Source organism: Ornithorhynchus anatinus, chromosome 5 (genome assembly GCF_004115215.2).
Source record: "Ornithorhynchus anatinus isolate Pmale09 chromosome 5, mOrnAna1.pri.v4, whole genome shotgun sequence".
In the NCBI taxonomy this organism is placed as follows: Eukaryota; Metazoa; Chordata; class Mammalia; order Monotremata; family Ornithorhynchidae; genus Ornithorhynchus; species Ornithorhynchus anatinus.
This window is the reverse complement of record NC_041732.1, coordinates 72,212,933-72,226,999: the sequence shown is the minus strand read 5'-3', so window position 1 is coordinate 72,226,999 and position 14,067 is coordinate 72,212,933. Positions and strand designations below refer to the sequence as shown.

The 14,067-nt window shown below is 53.3% G+C and overlaps 1 protein-coding gene across 1 annotated transcript in view; it reads left to right on the top strand.

The window, feature by feature from the left end:
- ESPN (espin) overlaps window positions 1-14,067 on the top strand; it is a 58,520-nt gene that overhangs the window by 19,060 nt on the left and 25,393 nt on the right. Inside the window, exons 3-7 of the mRNA XM_039912086.1 lie at window positions 8,155-8,341; window positions 8,449-8,631; window positions 9,605-9,736; window positions 11,769-11,988; window positions 13,422-13,696. Of these exons, the coding sequence (XP_039768020.1) occupies window positions 8,155-8,341; window positions 8,449-8,631; window positions 9,605-9,736; window positions 11,769-11,988; window positions 13,422-13,696 (997 nt within the window). The remainder of the gene's footprint in view (window positions 1-8,154; window positions 8,342-8,448; window positions 8,632-9,604; window positions 9,737-11,768; window positions 11,989-13,421; window positions 13,697-14,067) is intronic.

Here is a 14,067-nt window from a genome sequence, read left to right as displayed (position 1 = left end):
CTCCCTCCTTCTAGACTGTGAGCCCTTTGTTGGGTAGGGATTGTCTCTATTTGTCCCTGAATTGTACTTTCCAAGAGCTTAGTACAGTGCTCTGCACACAGTAAGCGCTCAATAAATATGATCAAATGAACTCTGCCCACGCTCAGAGGCACCTCCCTCCCTCCTCCTCCTCCTCCTCCCTACACTCATTGTCACAGATGCCATGGGTCGGATCAGGGGAAAGATGGGCCCTGACAAGCTGCAAAAATTGGGAACCCAGGGACTGGTGAGGGTGGAATTTGTGGATTCTGGGCAGTCTGGGATCATTCAATTAAAGGTATTTATTGAGCATTTCCTGTGCACAGAGCACTATATTGTTTGGAAGAGTACAATACAAGAGTTGGTAGATACGAACCCTGTCCTCAAGGAGTTTACAGCCTAGGAGGGAAAATAGGTATTTAAATGAATTGCAGATAAGGGGAGTGGCAGAGTATAAGCTTATCTATATAAGTGATATGAGGCTGGGGCTGAGGTGAATATCAAGTGCTTAAGAGGTACAGACCCCAGTGGATAAGTTTCTCAAAAAAGAGAGCAGATAGAGAAATGTGGAGAAATATGAGTTTAATCATGAAAGGTTTCTTGGAAGAGAAATGATTTTAATAGGAGGGCTTTGAAGATAGGGAGATGCCCAGGTAGATTAACCTCTTCTAGAATGAGAACTTGGGTATGGGCCATACTGGAGTAGGGCCAGAAACATCTGGTGGTGTTTGGTATCTGGTGGAGTTCAGGAATGAGCAAGGCAGTGAGGGATGGGCAGGAGGGTTTGGGTAGGGTTTCTGCTGGGTCCCCGATGCTGGTTCTGTGCTGGGGAGGGCAGTGGCCCAGGAAAGAGAGGGGAGTGTCTCTCAACCTGCCTTCCCTCATCTCTGTCCCATGGCCACAGGGTCTGAGGCTGTCACTGTGCCCCCATATGGAGCCCAGCAGAAGCCCAGAAATATTCTTGGCTTCAGTAGGGGAGAACCCAGGCTGCCCTCTGGTCCCTCTCTCCCTTGCCCTATGCACCATCACAGGCTGGAGGAGAAGATCCTTGAGAAGCAGTGTGGCTTAGTGAATAGGGCCTGGGAGTCAGAAGGATAGGGGTTCTATCCCCAGCTCTGCCACTTGTCTGCTGTGTGACCTTGGGCAAGTTATTTAACCTCTCTATGCCTCAGTTACCTCATCTGTAAAATGGGGATTAAGACTGTGAGCTCCAGATGGGACATGGACTGTGTCCAACCTAATTACCTTGTATCTACCCCAGTGCTTAGAACAGTGCCTGGCACATAGTAAGTGCTGAACAAATACCATAAAAGACAGACCTCAGAGAGTGGCAGAGGCTGGTGGATGTCCAAGCAGGGGGTCAGCTCCCATTCAACCCAGCAGGAAGAGGATAAGAGAAGCCCAGGACAAAGGTGCCAGGATAGTCTGGATCTCCGCATCAGGAGCAGTGGGCTAAGGATGTGGGGGGAATCAAGATCCAGGAAGGAGACATGGAAGCTGCAACCTTCACACTGCCTATAGCATAATAATGCTAATACTAATAATGGTATTTGATGATGGCATTTGCTAAGTAATAATAATAATAGTACTTGTTAAGTACTTACTGTGTGGCAAATACTGCTCCAAGTACAGGGAGAGACACAAGTTAATCAGGTGAGAAGCAATTTGGCCTAGTGAATAGAGCATGGGCCTGAGAGTCAGAAGAATATGGATTCTAATCCTGGCTCCACCACTTGTAAATTGTGTGACTTTGGGCAAGTCACTTAACTTCTCTGTGCCTCAGTTACCTCATCTGTAAAATAGGAATTAAGACTGTGAGCCCCATGTGGGATGTGGACTGTGTCCAACCTGATTACTTTGAATCTAACCCACCACTTAGAACAGTACCTGGAACATAGTAAATGCTTAACAAATACCATAAAAAAAGGTGGCACACAGTACATTCCAAGCGCTTAGCACACTGCTCTGCACATAGTAAGCTCTCAGTAAATACTATTGAATGAATGAATGAATGAATGAATGAATGAATGAATGAATGAATGGGGTTCACAGTCTAAATAGCAAGAAGAACAGGTAATGAATCTCCATTGTACAGTTGCGAAAACTGAGATACGGAGAAGTTAAGTGACTTGCCCAAAATCGCACAGCAGACACATAGCAGAGCCAGGATTAGAACCCAGTTCCTCTGACTCCAGGCCCCTACTCTTTCCACTAGGCCACATGTTGTTTCTACCATGTGCTAAGTGCTGTACTAAACATTGAGGTAAACACAAAATAATCGTCAGACACATATGGGGCTTACAGTATTTATTAAGCATTTACTCCATGCTATGCACTGAATTACGCACTGGAGTAGGTACAGGTTATTCAGGCTGGCCATGTGGGCTTGATTCACGGTCTAAATAGGAAGGAGAGCAGGTATTTAATCCCCATTTTACAATCAGTGGTATTTATTGAGCACTTACTGTGTGCAGCGCACAGAATTAAAGTACTTGGGAAAATACAACAGAGTTGGTAGAACACAATCCCTGACCCCGAGGATCTTTCAGATGAGGTACCTGAGGGACAGAGAAGTTAAGTGACTTGCCCAAAGTCACAGAACAGTCAAGTAGAGGAACCAGGATTAGAACCCAGGTTCCCTCGGCCCATGCCCGTGGATGCCAGAAGAACCCACAGAGTCAGTAGGAGAGGGTAAAGAGGCTGCTATCTCCTGCTCAGGTTTTGAAGGCCTTTCCTTATTAATGGACCTGGAGATTCCCTGGAGCAGGAGCTGGAGGCTTCCCTCACACCTCGGATGCTCTAATCCTCTGGCGATTGAATTTTGGGCTGGTGAGGAACCACTTATGGGAGTGGGGGACCAGGTTTTGGCTCAGAAAGCCAGCCCTGTTGGTTCCACTCCTGGTTACAGGGTGAATAATTCAGGCCCCAGTTCCGCACTGATAACAAAACCAAGCGTTGGTGGCTGAACTCTTATGAAATATTAAACAGGTTTGCATTGCCAGCATGTAAGGAGACAGGTGTGACCCAGTGGGTGTGGGCAAGCAGGCACGTGCGTGTGCACATGTTCACCCCCCTGGGCATAAGCCTGACTTCCAAGTCTGCAGGGACCGGGGCAGGGAAGGTGCTCCAGGAGGCAGCCCAAACCGGGTCATTCCTGCCGGAAAATCCCCTCGGAAGCCAAAATAATCCGTCCAGTTGCCTACATGGAGCATATCAGCTGGGCGCAATGCTCTATTTTACTCTTCCTTTGGGCTGTGCTGACCCAGTCAGGGGTGGTTCACTGGGCTTGGGGCCATATGCTCATGAATCTAGTCATCCTTGTAGGCCAGGTACACATACGCCAATGTGTCAGAGGGCAGTGAACCTGTGTACCACTGATTGTGCCCCTGCCTGGGGGGATGTGTTTGTTACAGAGAAGCAGCATGGCATAGTGGAAAGAGCAGGGTCTTGGGAGTCAGAGGTCATGGGTTCTAATCTTGGTGCTGCCATTTGTCAGTTGTGTGACTTTGGGCAAGTCACTTAACTTCTCTGTGCCTCAGTTACCTCATCTGTTAAAATAGGGATTAAGACTGTGAGCCTCACATGGGACAACCTGATTACCCTGTTTCTACCCCAGCGCTTAGGACAGTGCTCAGCACATAGTAAGCACTTAACAAATACCAACATTATTATTATTCACTTGTTTACAAACTTCTTGTACTGTAATTTCCCAAGCCTTAGTAAGCAACTGTGCACAGAGTAAGCTGCAGCGTGGCTCAGTGGAAAGAGCCTGGGCTTCGGAGTCAGAGGTTATGGGTTCGACTCCCGGCTCTGCCACTTGTCAGCTGTGTGACTGTGGGCAAGTCACTTAACTTCTCTGTGCCTCCAGTTACCTCATCTGTAAAATGGGGATTAACTGTGAGCCTCACGTGGGACAACCTGATTACCCTATATCTACCCCTGCACATAGTAAGCGCTTAACAAATACCAACATTATTATTATTACCATTGATTGATTGACTGTGTGGGTGAATGTCTGACAGCGAGTAGTTGTGAGTCTGTGAATGTGTGTCCTGAGGGTGTGTGCCTGAGCCATGTCTGTTTGTGGGACTGCCTGTCAGTAACTGTGGGCAGGGAACATGTCTGCCAACGCTGTTATGCTGTACTCCCCCAAACCCTTAGTACATTGCTCTGCCCACTAGAAGCACTCAGTAAACACCGCCAATTGACTCTGTGAGCCCCTATTGGGGAGGGATTGTCTCTCTTTATTTGCTAAATTGTACTTTCCAAGATATTAGTACAGTGCTCTGCATACAGTAAGAGCTCAATAAATATGATTGAATGAATGAATGAATGAATGAATGAATGAATGAATGAGTATAAGTGTATGTGTGCCCAGAAGGGTTTTGGGCCTGTGCCTGTAACTAGGTATGGTCATTGGCTGGATCTGCTTGAGAGAGATTTACTTTCTCCAAAGACCACTTTCTGGTTTAAAAAAAAAAAAGGCCCCTTTAGTGCTTGAATCTGCTCCCTGGCAAACCTAACTTCAAGCACCAGCCAAGCCACTGTTTTGTTTGTTTGTTTGTTTGTTTTTAATGATATCTGTTAAGCTCTTACTATTCCTTACTAAACACTGGGGTAATTAGGTTGGATACAGTCACTCATGGGTCCCACAGTCTTAATCTCCATTTTACAGATGAGATAACTGAGGCACAGAAAAGTTAAATGACATGTCCAAGTTCACACAGTAGGCAAGTGGAAGAGTGGGTATTAGAATTCTGCTTCGACCACCAAGATGATCCTGCATCCACATTGCCAGCATGTCTGTCTGTCAGATCGGCATCATTCCAGACCCTTCCAGGTCCGCTGCCAACCTTTAGGAGTCAGCCAGCCACTCCTTCACAATATCCCCAAAATTCACCCCTTTCTCTTTGTCCAAACTACTACCACATTAATGCAAGCACTTATCCTATCCCGCCTCGATTATTGTATCAGCCTCTTGGTTGACGTCCTTGCTTCCTGTCTCTCCTCACTCCAACCCATACTCCATTCTGCTGCCCAAATCATTTTCCTTCAAAAACGTTCAGACCAAGTTTCCACACTCCTCAAGAAACTCCACTCGTTGCCCGTCCACCTCCATATCAAACAAAACTCCTCACTATCGGCTTTAAAGCACTTAATCACCTTGCCCCCTCCTACTTCACCTCCCTACTCTCCTACTACAATCCAGCCCCCACACCTCGCTCCTCTACTACTAACCTTCTCACTGTACCTCCCTCTCATCTATCTCACAACCGACCTCTCGCCCACATCCTACCTCTGGTCTGGAACGCCCTCCCTACCTCCTCATATCCGACAGTTAATTGCTCTCCCCACTTCAAAACCTTATTGAAGGCTCATCTCCTCCAAGAAGGCTTCCCTGACCAAGTGTTCCTCTCCTCCAACTCCCTTTTGAGCCTCTCTTACTTGCTCCTTCGTTCATCCTCCCTCCATCCCCACAGCACGTATGTATGTATCTGTAATTTATTTCTTTATCTGTCTATTTATATTAACGTCTGTCTCCTCCTCTAGACTGTGAGCTCGTTGTGGGCAGGAATGTAACTATTTGTTGCTAGATTGCACTCTCCCAAGCGCTTAGTACAGTGTTTTGCACACAGTAAGCGCTCAATAAATATGATTGAATGAATGAATGTAGAACTGGAGCCCAGTGTCGAGGAGTGGACTACATCTCCATCTAGCGGTGCTCAGGGGTAACTGCCTAGCCATGACCCAAGAGGTCCAGGCGCAGGTGCAGGCCCAGGCCTGGAGGCGGGTGGGGAGAGGAGGCACAGCCTTTTTTCTTATCTTTGCAGTTAGTCAGTCAGTCCATCAGTCAATCGCATTTATTGAGCGCTTATTATCTGCAGATCACTGTACTAGGCGCTTGGAAGCCGGATTGTGTAGAGGATAGAGCCTGAACCTGGGAGTCAGAGGTCAAGGGTTCTAATCCCCGCTCTGTCACCTTTGTGCTATGTGGCCTTGGGCAGGTCACTTTACTTCTTTGGGCCTCAGTTACCTCATCTGTAAAGCCTGTGAAGCCCATGCGCGTCAGGGACTATGTCCAACTCAATTTGCTTGTGTCCACCCCAGCCCTTAGTACAGTGCCTGACACAGAGTAGGTGCTTTACAAATATGACAGTTATTATTATTATTATTAAAATATAACAAACACTCCATGCCCACAATGAGTTTACAGCCTGGGAACATTAACACTGTGGCTGGTTCTTGAGTCCAGGGGGTTCTGGTTAGGGAAGCAGCGTGGCTCAGTGGAAAGAGCCTGGGCTTCGGAGTCAGAGGTCATGGGTTCGACTCCCGGCTCTGCCACTTGTGGGCAAGTCACTTAACTTCTCTGTGCCTCAGTTACCTCATCTGTAAAATGGAGATTAAGACTGTGAGCCTCACGTGGGACGACCTGATGACCCTGTATCTCCCCCAGCGCTTAGAACAGTGCTCTGCACATAGTAAACGCTTAACAAATACGAATATTATTATTCTGGGATTGGCATCGATCCCCAGGGGAGGGGCTTTGGATTTCCAGGTCCATAGATTGCTCTTGTCTTTCCGTGCTGCTCCCTCGGACCCCACCTGGAGGGAGCTCCATGACTCTGGGTCAGCCTGACAGCTAATCTGCTTATTTTTTGAGATTGCTAAATTGCAGGGCCCAGAATAGTTGAGCAAACAGGATTAAGGCGAGCAGGCTGCTTAACATCCTGGCCCCATGGTGGAGGGGTGGAATGCATCTTGGAGAAGGGAGGAGGGGATGGGGGAGAACAACAGAGGCCAAACAGAGAGGGAGCAGGGAACCCCTGGGGCTCTGTTGAAGAGTGGGGTCTGGCTGGAGTGTCCCCTTTAGCGCCCCTTTAAGACGGTCCTGCTGTCTGAGAAGGGGTTGCTCGGAGGAAAGGAACTTGGAGACAACAGGAGGGGTGGGGCAGTGGCAGTCAACTACCTGCAACTGGCTGGGTGAATTCCTGGAATGCCTGACCACTGGGCAGAGCTCCCAGAAGCAAGACTTCAGGGTGTTGGTGACATCCTGTGGTACCTTAGTACCCTGCTTAGTACAGTGCTCTGCACACAATAACAGCTCAATAAGTACCATTTATGATAATAATAATAATAATAATAATGTTGGTATTTGTTAAGCGCTTACTATGTGCCGAGCACTGTTCTAAGCGCTGGGGTAGACATAGGGGAATCAGGTTGTCCCACGTGGAGCGCACAGTCTTAATCCCCATTTTACAGATGAGGGAACTGAGGCACAGAGAAGTTAAGTGACGTGCCCACAGTCACACAGCCGACAAGTGGCAGAGCTGGGATTCGAACTCATGAGCCCTGACTCCAAAGCCCGTGCTCTTTCCACTGAGTCACGAATGACCCCCTGCGGGTGGGATTAGATAAGAACAGAGATGCAGTATGGCCTAATGGATTGAGCATGGGCCTGGGAGTCAGAAGGACCTGGGTTCTAAATCCTGGCACCACCACTTACCTGCTGCGTGATCTTGGGCAAGTCACTTAACTTCTCTGAGCCTCAGATCCTTCATATGTAAAACGAGGATTAAGACTGTGAGTTCCATGTGAGACACGGACTGATTAGCTTATATCTACTCCAGTGCTTAGTAAAGTGCCTGGCACATAGTAAGTGCTTAACAAATACCATTAAAAAAGAAAAATGCTGCTGCTCCCCTTGTGGAAAAGTGCAAGAAAGAGCAGCTTTCTGCTGAATGTCGTCTGGGTAGTCTGACCCTAAGGAAGGATGATAACAATAATAATAATAGCTGTGATATTTGTTAATCTCTTATTATGTGCCAGGCACTGAACTAAGCCCTGGGATAAAGACAAGCAAATTGGGTTGGACACATTCCCTGTTTCACATGGGACTCTCAGTCTTAATCTCCATTTTACAGATGAGGTAACTGAGGCACAGAGAAGTGAAGTGACTTGCTCAAGGTCACCCAGAAGACAAGTGTCAGAGCTGGGGTTACAACTCAGGTCTTTCTGACTTCCAGGCCTGTGCTGTATTCACTAGCTCATGAGCGGGGCAAGGTGCGGGGGGAGGGGCAGGAGTGACGAGTGGGAGGACTGTTCCCCTCACTAAGAGCTGTTCCATTGCATCCCCAGTGGAGTGAGTGCCCAGACCAAGAATGGTGCCACACCCCTCTACCTTGCCTGCCAGGAGGGCCACCTGGAGGTGACACAGTACCTGGTGCAGGAGTGCGGGGCAGACCCTCACGTGCGCTCCAACGATGGCATGACCCCGCTTCATGCTGCTGCCCAGATGGGTCACAACACCATCATCGTCTGGCTGGTGAGCCCTGCCCGCCTGGGCTGAGGGAGGCAGAAAGAGGAGGGCAGGAAGGGCAGGGGGAGCGGAGCCTGCCTGCCTACCTGTCTATCTCTCTCTGCCCCCTCCAGGTGAGCTGCACGGACGTCAGTCTCTCGGAGCAGGATGACGATGGGGCGACGGCCATGCACTTCGCTGCCAGCCGGGGCCATGCCAAGGTGCTGAGCTGGCTGCTTCTGCACGGCGGTGAGATCACCACCGACCTGTGGGGCGGGACCCCCCTGCACGATGCAGCTGAGAATGGAGAGCTGGAGGTCAGAAGTCGGGGTGGAGTGGGTGGGGAAAGTTGGAGGGGATCTGGGGGGAAGCATCCTGACTGATGTGATGGCCTTTATTAGTGGTACTTCACAGGGCATCAGTTTACCTGGTCTAGGTCCAACCCCCATCTTCCCTAACTCCCCTTCAGCCAACATGGTCCCAAAACACAGCTTCCTAACAGCTTGGGAGAGGTGGGGGCGAAGATGGGAGGGGAGAGGGGCATCCTGACTTCTTTTCTTCAGACGTTCTTTCCTCGACTCCTCTGGGAGGAATAATAATAATGAAAATAGTAATCATAATAATAATAATAAAATAACTGTGGGATTTGTTAAGTGCTTACTATGTACCAGGCACTGAAGAGCTGGGGTAGATACAAGTTGATCAGGTTGGACACAGTCTCTGTCCCACATAGGGCTCACAGTCTGAACCATTTTCCAAATGAGGTAACTAAGTCACAGAGAAGTGAAGTGACTTGCCCAAGGTCACAGCAGACAAGTGGCAGAGCCAGGTTTAGAACCCACTAGGCACACTATTTCTCTGGAACCCCCAGGGATCGCTACAGGAGGGGAGAGGGTCAAGGAAGGGGAGGGGAAAGAGAAGTAGGGGGCTGCAGGTTTAACCTCCTCCCCATGATCAGGCTCCCTCTGGGCATAGGAAAGGAAGTAGGTCTTCCTGGCCTGGCCCTGGGCCTGGGTCCTGCTCCCGGAGAGGCTCAGGATCCATAGGTCTAGGAGGGGGGCCTCGCCCAGCAACTGTGAGGGATCCTGGCCCTGGGCCCAGGGTTGGGGGAGGGGATCCCTAGTAGGTGGACCCCCTCCTGCCCACTTGGGCAAGCTCCTTCTGGAAAGAGCGGGAGTGGGTCAGAATTCCCCTGCCCCACTCCCAGCCCCCAAGGCCCTGAGCTTTGCGGCCCCTTGGGGCGGTCCGTCCGCCCCCTGCACCCCCAAACCCTCCGCCCCATCGCCCCAGTGCTGCCAGGTGCTGGTGGTGAACGGCGTGCAGCTGGACATCCGGGACCGGGATGGCTACACAGCCGCTGACCTCTCCGACCTCAACGGGCACGGCCACTGCACCCGATACCTGCGCTCCGTCGCCAACATGGTAAGGCCAGGTCAGCGGCAGCGGCACCCGGGGGCAAGGCCCTCCAGCTCCTCCAACTAGGTGCCCCTCCCTTCCCTGATGCCGTCGGGGCCGCTGCTGCTACATTGCCTCTGGCGTCCAAATACTGTCCACACAGCCCTGGTCCCAGGGAACCCATTTGACTGACACCCAGTGGGGCTACCCTACCTGCCTGCTTCCAGCCTGACAGTGGAGAGCACCGTCGGGGTTGACAGGGTCGACCCGGCCTAGCACTGGCCGAAGGGCGTGGACTTGAGGCCCCAGCTGGGACCCACAGCTCGAGCAATGAGCTGGGCCACCATCCTGGGGGTGCTGAGGACAGAGTAGCCCTTGGTGAAACAAGCTCTGCCCAGACACCTTGTCACCATCCTTTCTGCAGCGGTTGGCTAAGGGCCCAGATGGTCCAGGTGCCAATTTATGGCTGTGAAGGGCCTTGGCCAGGAGCTGAGGTGGGCAGGGTGGGAGTTGGGTAGACCTGCATGCTCCCCTCTCACTGCTTCCAGGTGCAGTTCTGTGGGTGTCTGCTGGCAAGGCCAGGGCCCCGGCTGCAGCTGTGACAGATTGAAGGCCACGGAGGACTCCTGCCCTAGAAAGGAAAATAATCACGCCGAGTCCCTAATTACCCGGGCCAATGAGCGCACCGCAGCTGGGGCGTTACCTGGCGCCAGGCACGGGGCGGGCAGTGGGCTCTCCCCGGGGACCTGTGACAGTTTTCTGGGCCCTGAAGGTGTGGGGGGGAGCGAGGGAGAGAAGCTGAAGGGGCGGGACTGGGGGGCGGGTTTGTGGGAACACGAAGCCAGAGAAGACGGCGGCAGTGCCGGGAGAGCCTGGGAGCAGAGCCCCGCCAGGCCGGCGGCCAGGAGAGCAGCATGGGCAACGTAAGCGGCTCCCCTCTGCCCGCGGTGCCTGTGCCAGGCAGCGGCAGGAGTCCCCAGGGGTTGTCACGGGGAGGGACAGGCTCTGGTCTGGGGCCCAGACAGAGATTTCCTTGGGCCTGGAGGTGGCAAGGAGGCTGAGAGTGCCCGGGAGCCAGGCCTGGCCCTGAGCTGGCCCGACTCTCTGGGGCTCTGGGCACACCCTGGGCACACTCCAGGCACACTCTAGCAGCCACAGGGACAAAGCAAGGTCGGGCCGAGGGGTATGGAAAGGAGTCTCTCCTCTCCCCATTTCCCTGGTTCCCCACCAGCTGGGGTATGAGCTATCTTCTCTGGAGTCCACATCCCACCGCCCTCTGCCTCTGCTGCCCAGACCAGAAAGAACCTTTTGTAGAGTGTTGGGGATCCTTGGGCTCAAACCCTCCTCGCCACAGGGAGACAGAGTAGACGGGAAGAGACCTGGAGCTGGGAGAAACCTCTACCCGTTCCCACCCTTGGGCCAGGCCTTTTGATGTCTCCAGGAGCAGACCAGGGCCTGGGGGTGAGGACGGACCCGGGTGGGCTGGTCCAGGTCCCGGGACCCAGCAGTGTATAGAGAAGCATTAATGGGGAACCAGACTGGCTTTCTTCTGGCAGGCTGAGGCCTGAAACTTGCTGCCGCCGCTCAGAGAACCGGAGGTTAACCACATCCCCTGCCTTGACCCAGCCTAGGTGGTGGTTCCAGCTTGCTTGGCTGCCCGGGGTGGGAGGCTGGGGCCAGGGGCTCAGAGTGGCTTCTCCAGAAAACTCGGGGAGGGCCCAGGGCACAAATCTCGGACCGAGGGGGAAGAGGGAATCAGAAGCTTCAGGGGAGCTCTTGGAAGAGAGGGTGTTGTCAGAGAGACCATCCCCTCTCCTCCACTGACCTTGGGGAGCTCCTGCCCAGCGCTGAGCATGGGGAACTTTCCAGGTCCCTGGGTCCTGCCCTGAGCCCCTAGCCCCCAGATGGGCTCTGGAATCATCCCCCTGAGCTGAGCAGCTGCATTCAGGAGCAAAGCCACCCACCTTAGGTGGCAAGGGCCCTGAGGGCAGGGAGGGGTGTGCCTGGCAGGCCAGCCCCCTGAGGTCACCCCCGCTTTGGTCCTCCGTGTCCTTCCCAGAGCGTGGAGCACCGCGTCCTGTCGCCAGACCCAGCCGCCGAGCTGGAGGCCAAGCAGCCCGACTCGGGCATGTCCTCGCCCAACACCACCATGTCAGCCCAGCCCCTGCCCTTCCGCCCCGGCTCACCCACCAGCACCCTCTCCAACTACGACTCCTGCCCTTCCAGCCAGTCCAGCACCGGGGAGAAGCGGGGCAGCCAGCCCAGGGGCCGGGCCCCAAGTGAGTGACCTGGGGCCCTGATGTGGTGGGGTGGGACCTCCCCAGGAGCCCTCCCTGTACCCCAAATAGCTGCTTTTCACCAGTCTCCATCCACGCTGTGGTGCTGCATTGCAGTCACCATCCACGCTGCAGTGCCACACTGCAGTCTCCACCCACGCTATGGTGCTGTACCAGTCTCCACCCATTCGGTGGGATCACACCACAAGTCTCCATACACCCTGTGGTGCTGCACTGCAGTCTCCACCTATGCTGTGGTACTGCACCATAGTCTCCATCCATTATGTGCTGCTGCATTGCAATCTCCATCCATACTGTGGTACCACACCATGGTCTCCATCCACGCTGTAGTGTCACACTGTTGTCTCCATCCATGCCCTGGTGCTGCACTGCCGTCTCCATTCATGGTCATGGTCATGGGTTCTAATCCCGGCTCCGCCGCTTGTCAGCTGCGTGACACTGGGCAAGTCACTTAACTTCTCTGTGCCTCAGTTCCCTCATCTGTAAAATGGGGGTGAAGACTGTGAGCCCCACGTGGGACAACCTGATTACCTTGTATCTACTCCTACACTAAGAACAGTGCTTGGCACATAGTAAGTGCTTAACAAATACCAACATCATCATCATCATTATCATTCACCCCTGATGGTTCAGCGCAGTCTCCACACACGCTGTGGTGCTGCACCGCAGTCTCCATCCATAAGCACACATGTCTACATTGGAAGCAGCGTGGCTCAGTGGAAAGAGCACGGGTTTTGGAGTCAGAGGTCATGGGTTCGAATCCCGGCTCCGCCACTTGTCAGCTGTGTGACTGTGGGTAAGTCACTTCACTTCTCTGTGCCTCAGTTACCTCATCTGTAAAATGGGGATTAAGACTGTGAGCCCCACGTGGGACAACCTGATTTCCTTGTGTCTACCCCAGCACTTAGAACAGTGCTCTGCACATAGTAAGCGCTTAACAAATACCAACATTATTATCATAAAAGTTCCAGTTGGTGCAGAATTGCAGCACCTTCTCTGCCATGACACTAGAGGGTGGTCAACCCTGCCCCACACTCTCACCTGTCCCCTCCCAGCAGGATGGCACAGCGATCCCAGGGCCGGTCTCAGCAGCAGCAGCCACGGGGTCAGTCCTTGTCCTCAGGAAACGGTCCAGGCCCCAGGATAGCAGGCCATTCCTCTGCCTCTGGAAGGTGCAGGCTTGAACTATGCTCCTGGTTTCACCTGGGGCTCCCCTGTCGTGCCCATCCTTGGCGCTGTGCCCCCGGGCCCTGGACTACTTGGGAAACTGGGGCACTGAGAGGGGCAGGGGCACCGCTTGGGTCACCCAGACCCACACACTGGGGTCCCACCCTCCTCAGCCCCTCCCATTGGCCTGGCCTGGTGGTGCCTCCCAAGGCCCTGAGCTGCTCCACGGTCTCCCTCTTATCTGACAGGGCTCCAGAACCCCACCAGCACCGACATGCAGAACTACATGGACATGCTCAACCCAGAGATCAACCCGCATGAGACCAAGAAGGGGAGCCTAGCTGCACCCCCTCCCCCGCCCAGCTTCCCCCCCCCACCTCCTCCACCCCCCAATGCCGAACTGCCCCCTCCCCCTCCCGGTTACCCAGCTCCCCGGCCCCCCAACGGACAGCCCACGGCGGACATCTACGTGCAGGCGAAGAACAGTCTGCGTCACGTCGAGAGCCAAGTCCTGAAGAGGGAGGTAATGTCAGCGGAGAGGCCTGGTCCTTCTCTCCCAGGGTCGGGTACCTCCCAGAGAGCGGCCTCCCCCTCCACCCCAAGGATGACTGATCTGGTCTCCCCACTCGGTTGGAAAGCTCGCTCAGGCCCTGGGTTCTGGCAGTGCAGAGGGGTGGAAGTCTTGGTGACCACCACAGGTTGTGATCCAGGTGGATGTGGACAGAGCATAGAGGTTCTTAAAAGGTGTGTGTGTACCCAAGAAGGAATGGGTATTATAAGAGCACCTGTTCATTTCTGTTCCGTTCCCCACCTGGTGGGGTGGGGGACGTGTGTGTGTGTGTGTGTGTGTGTTTGTACGCGTGCGCGCACACTCCCACGTGCACACATCCTCCC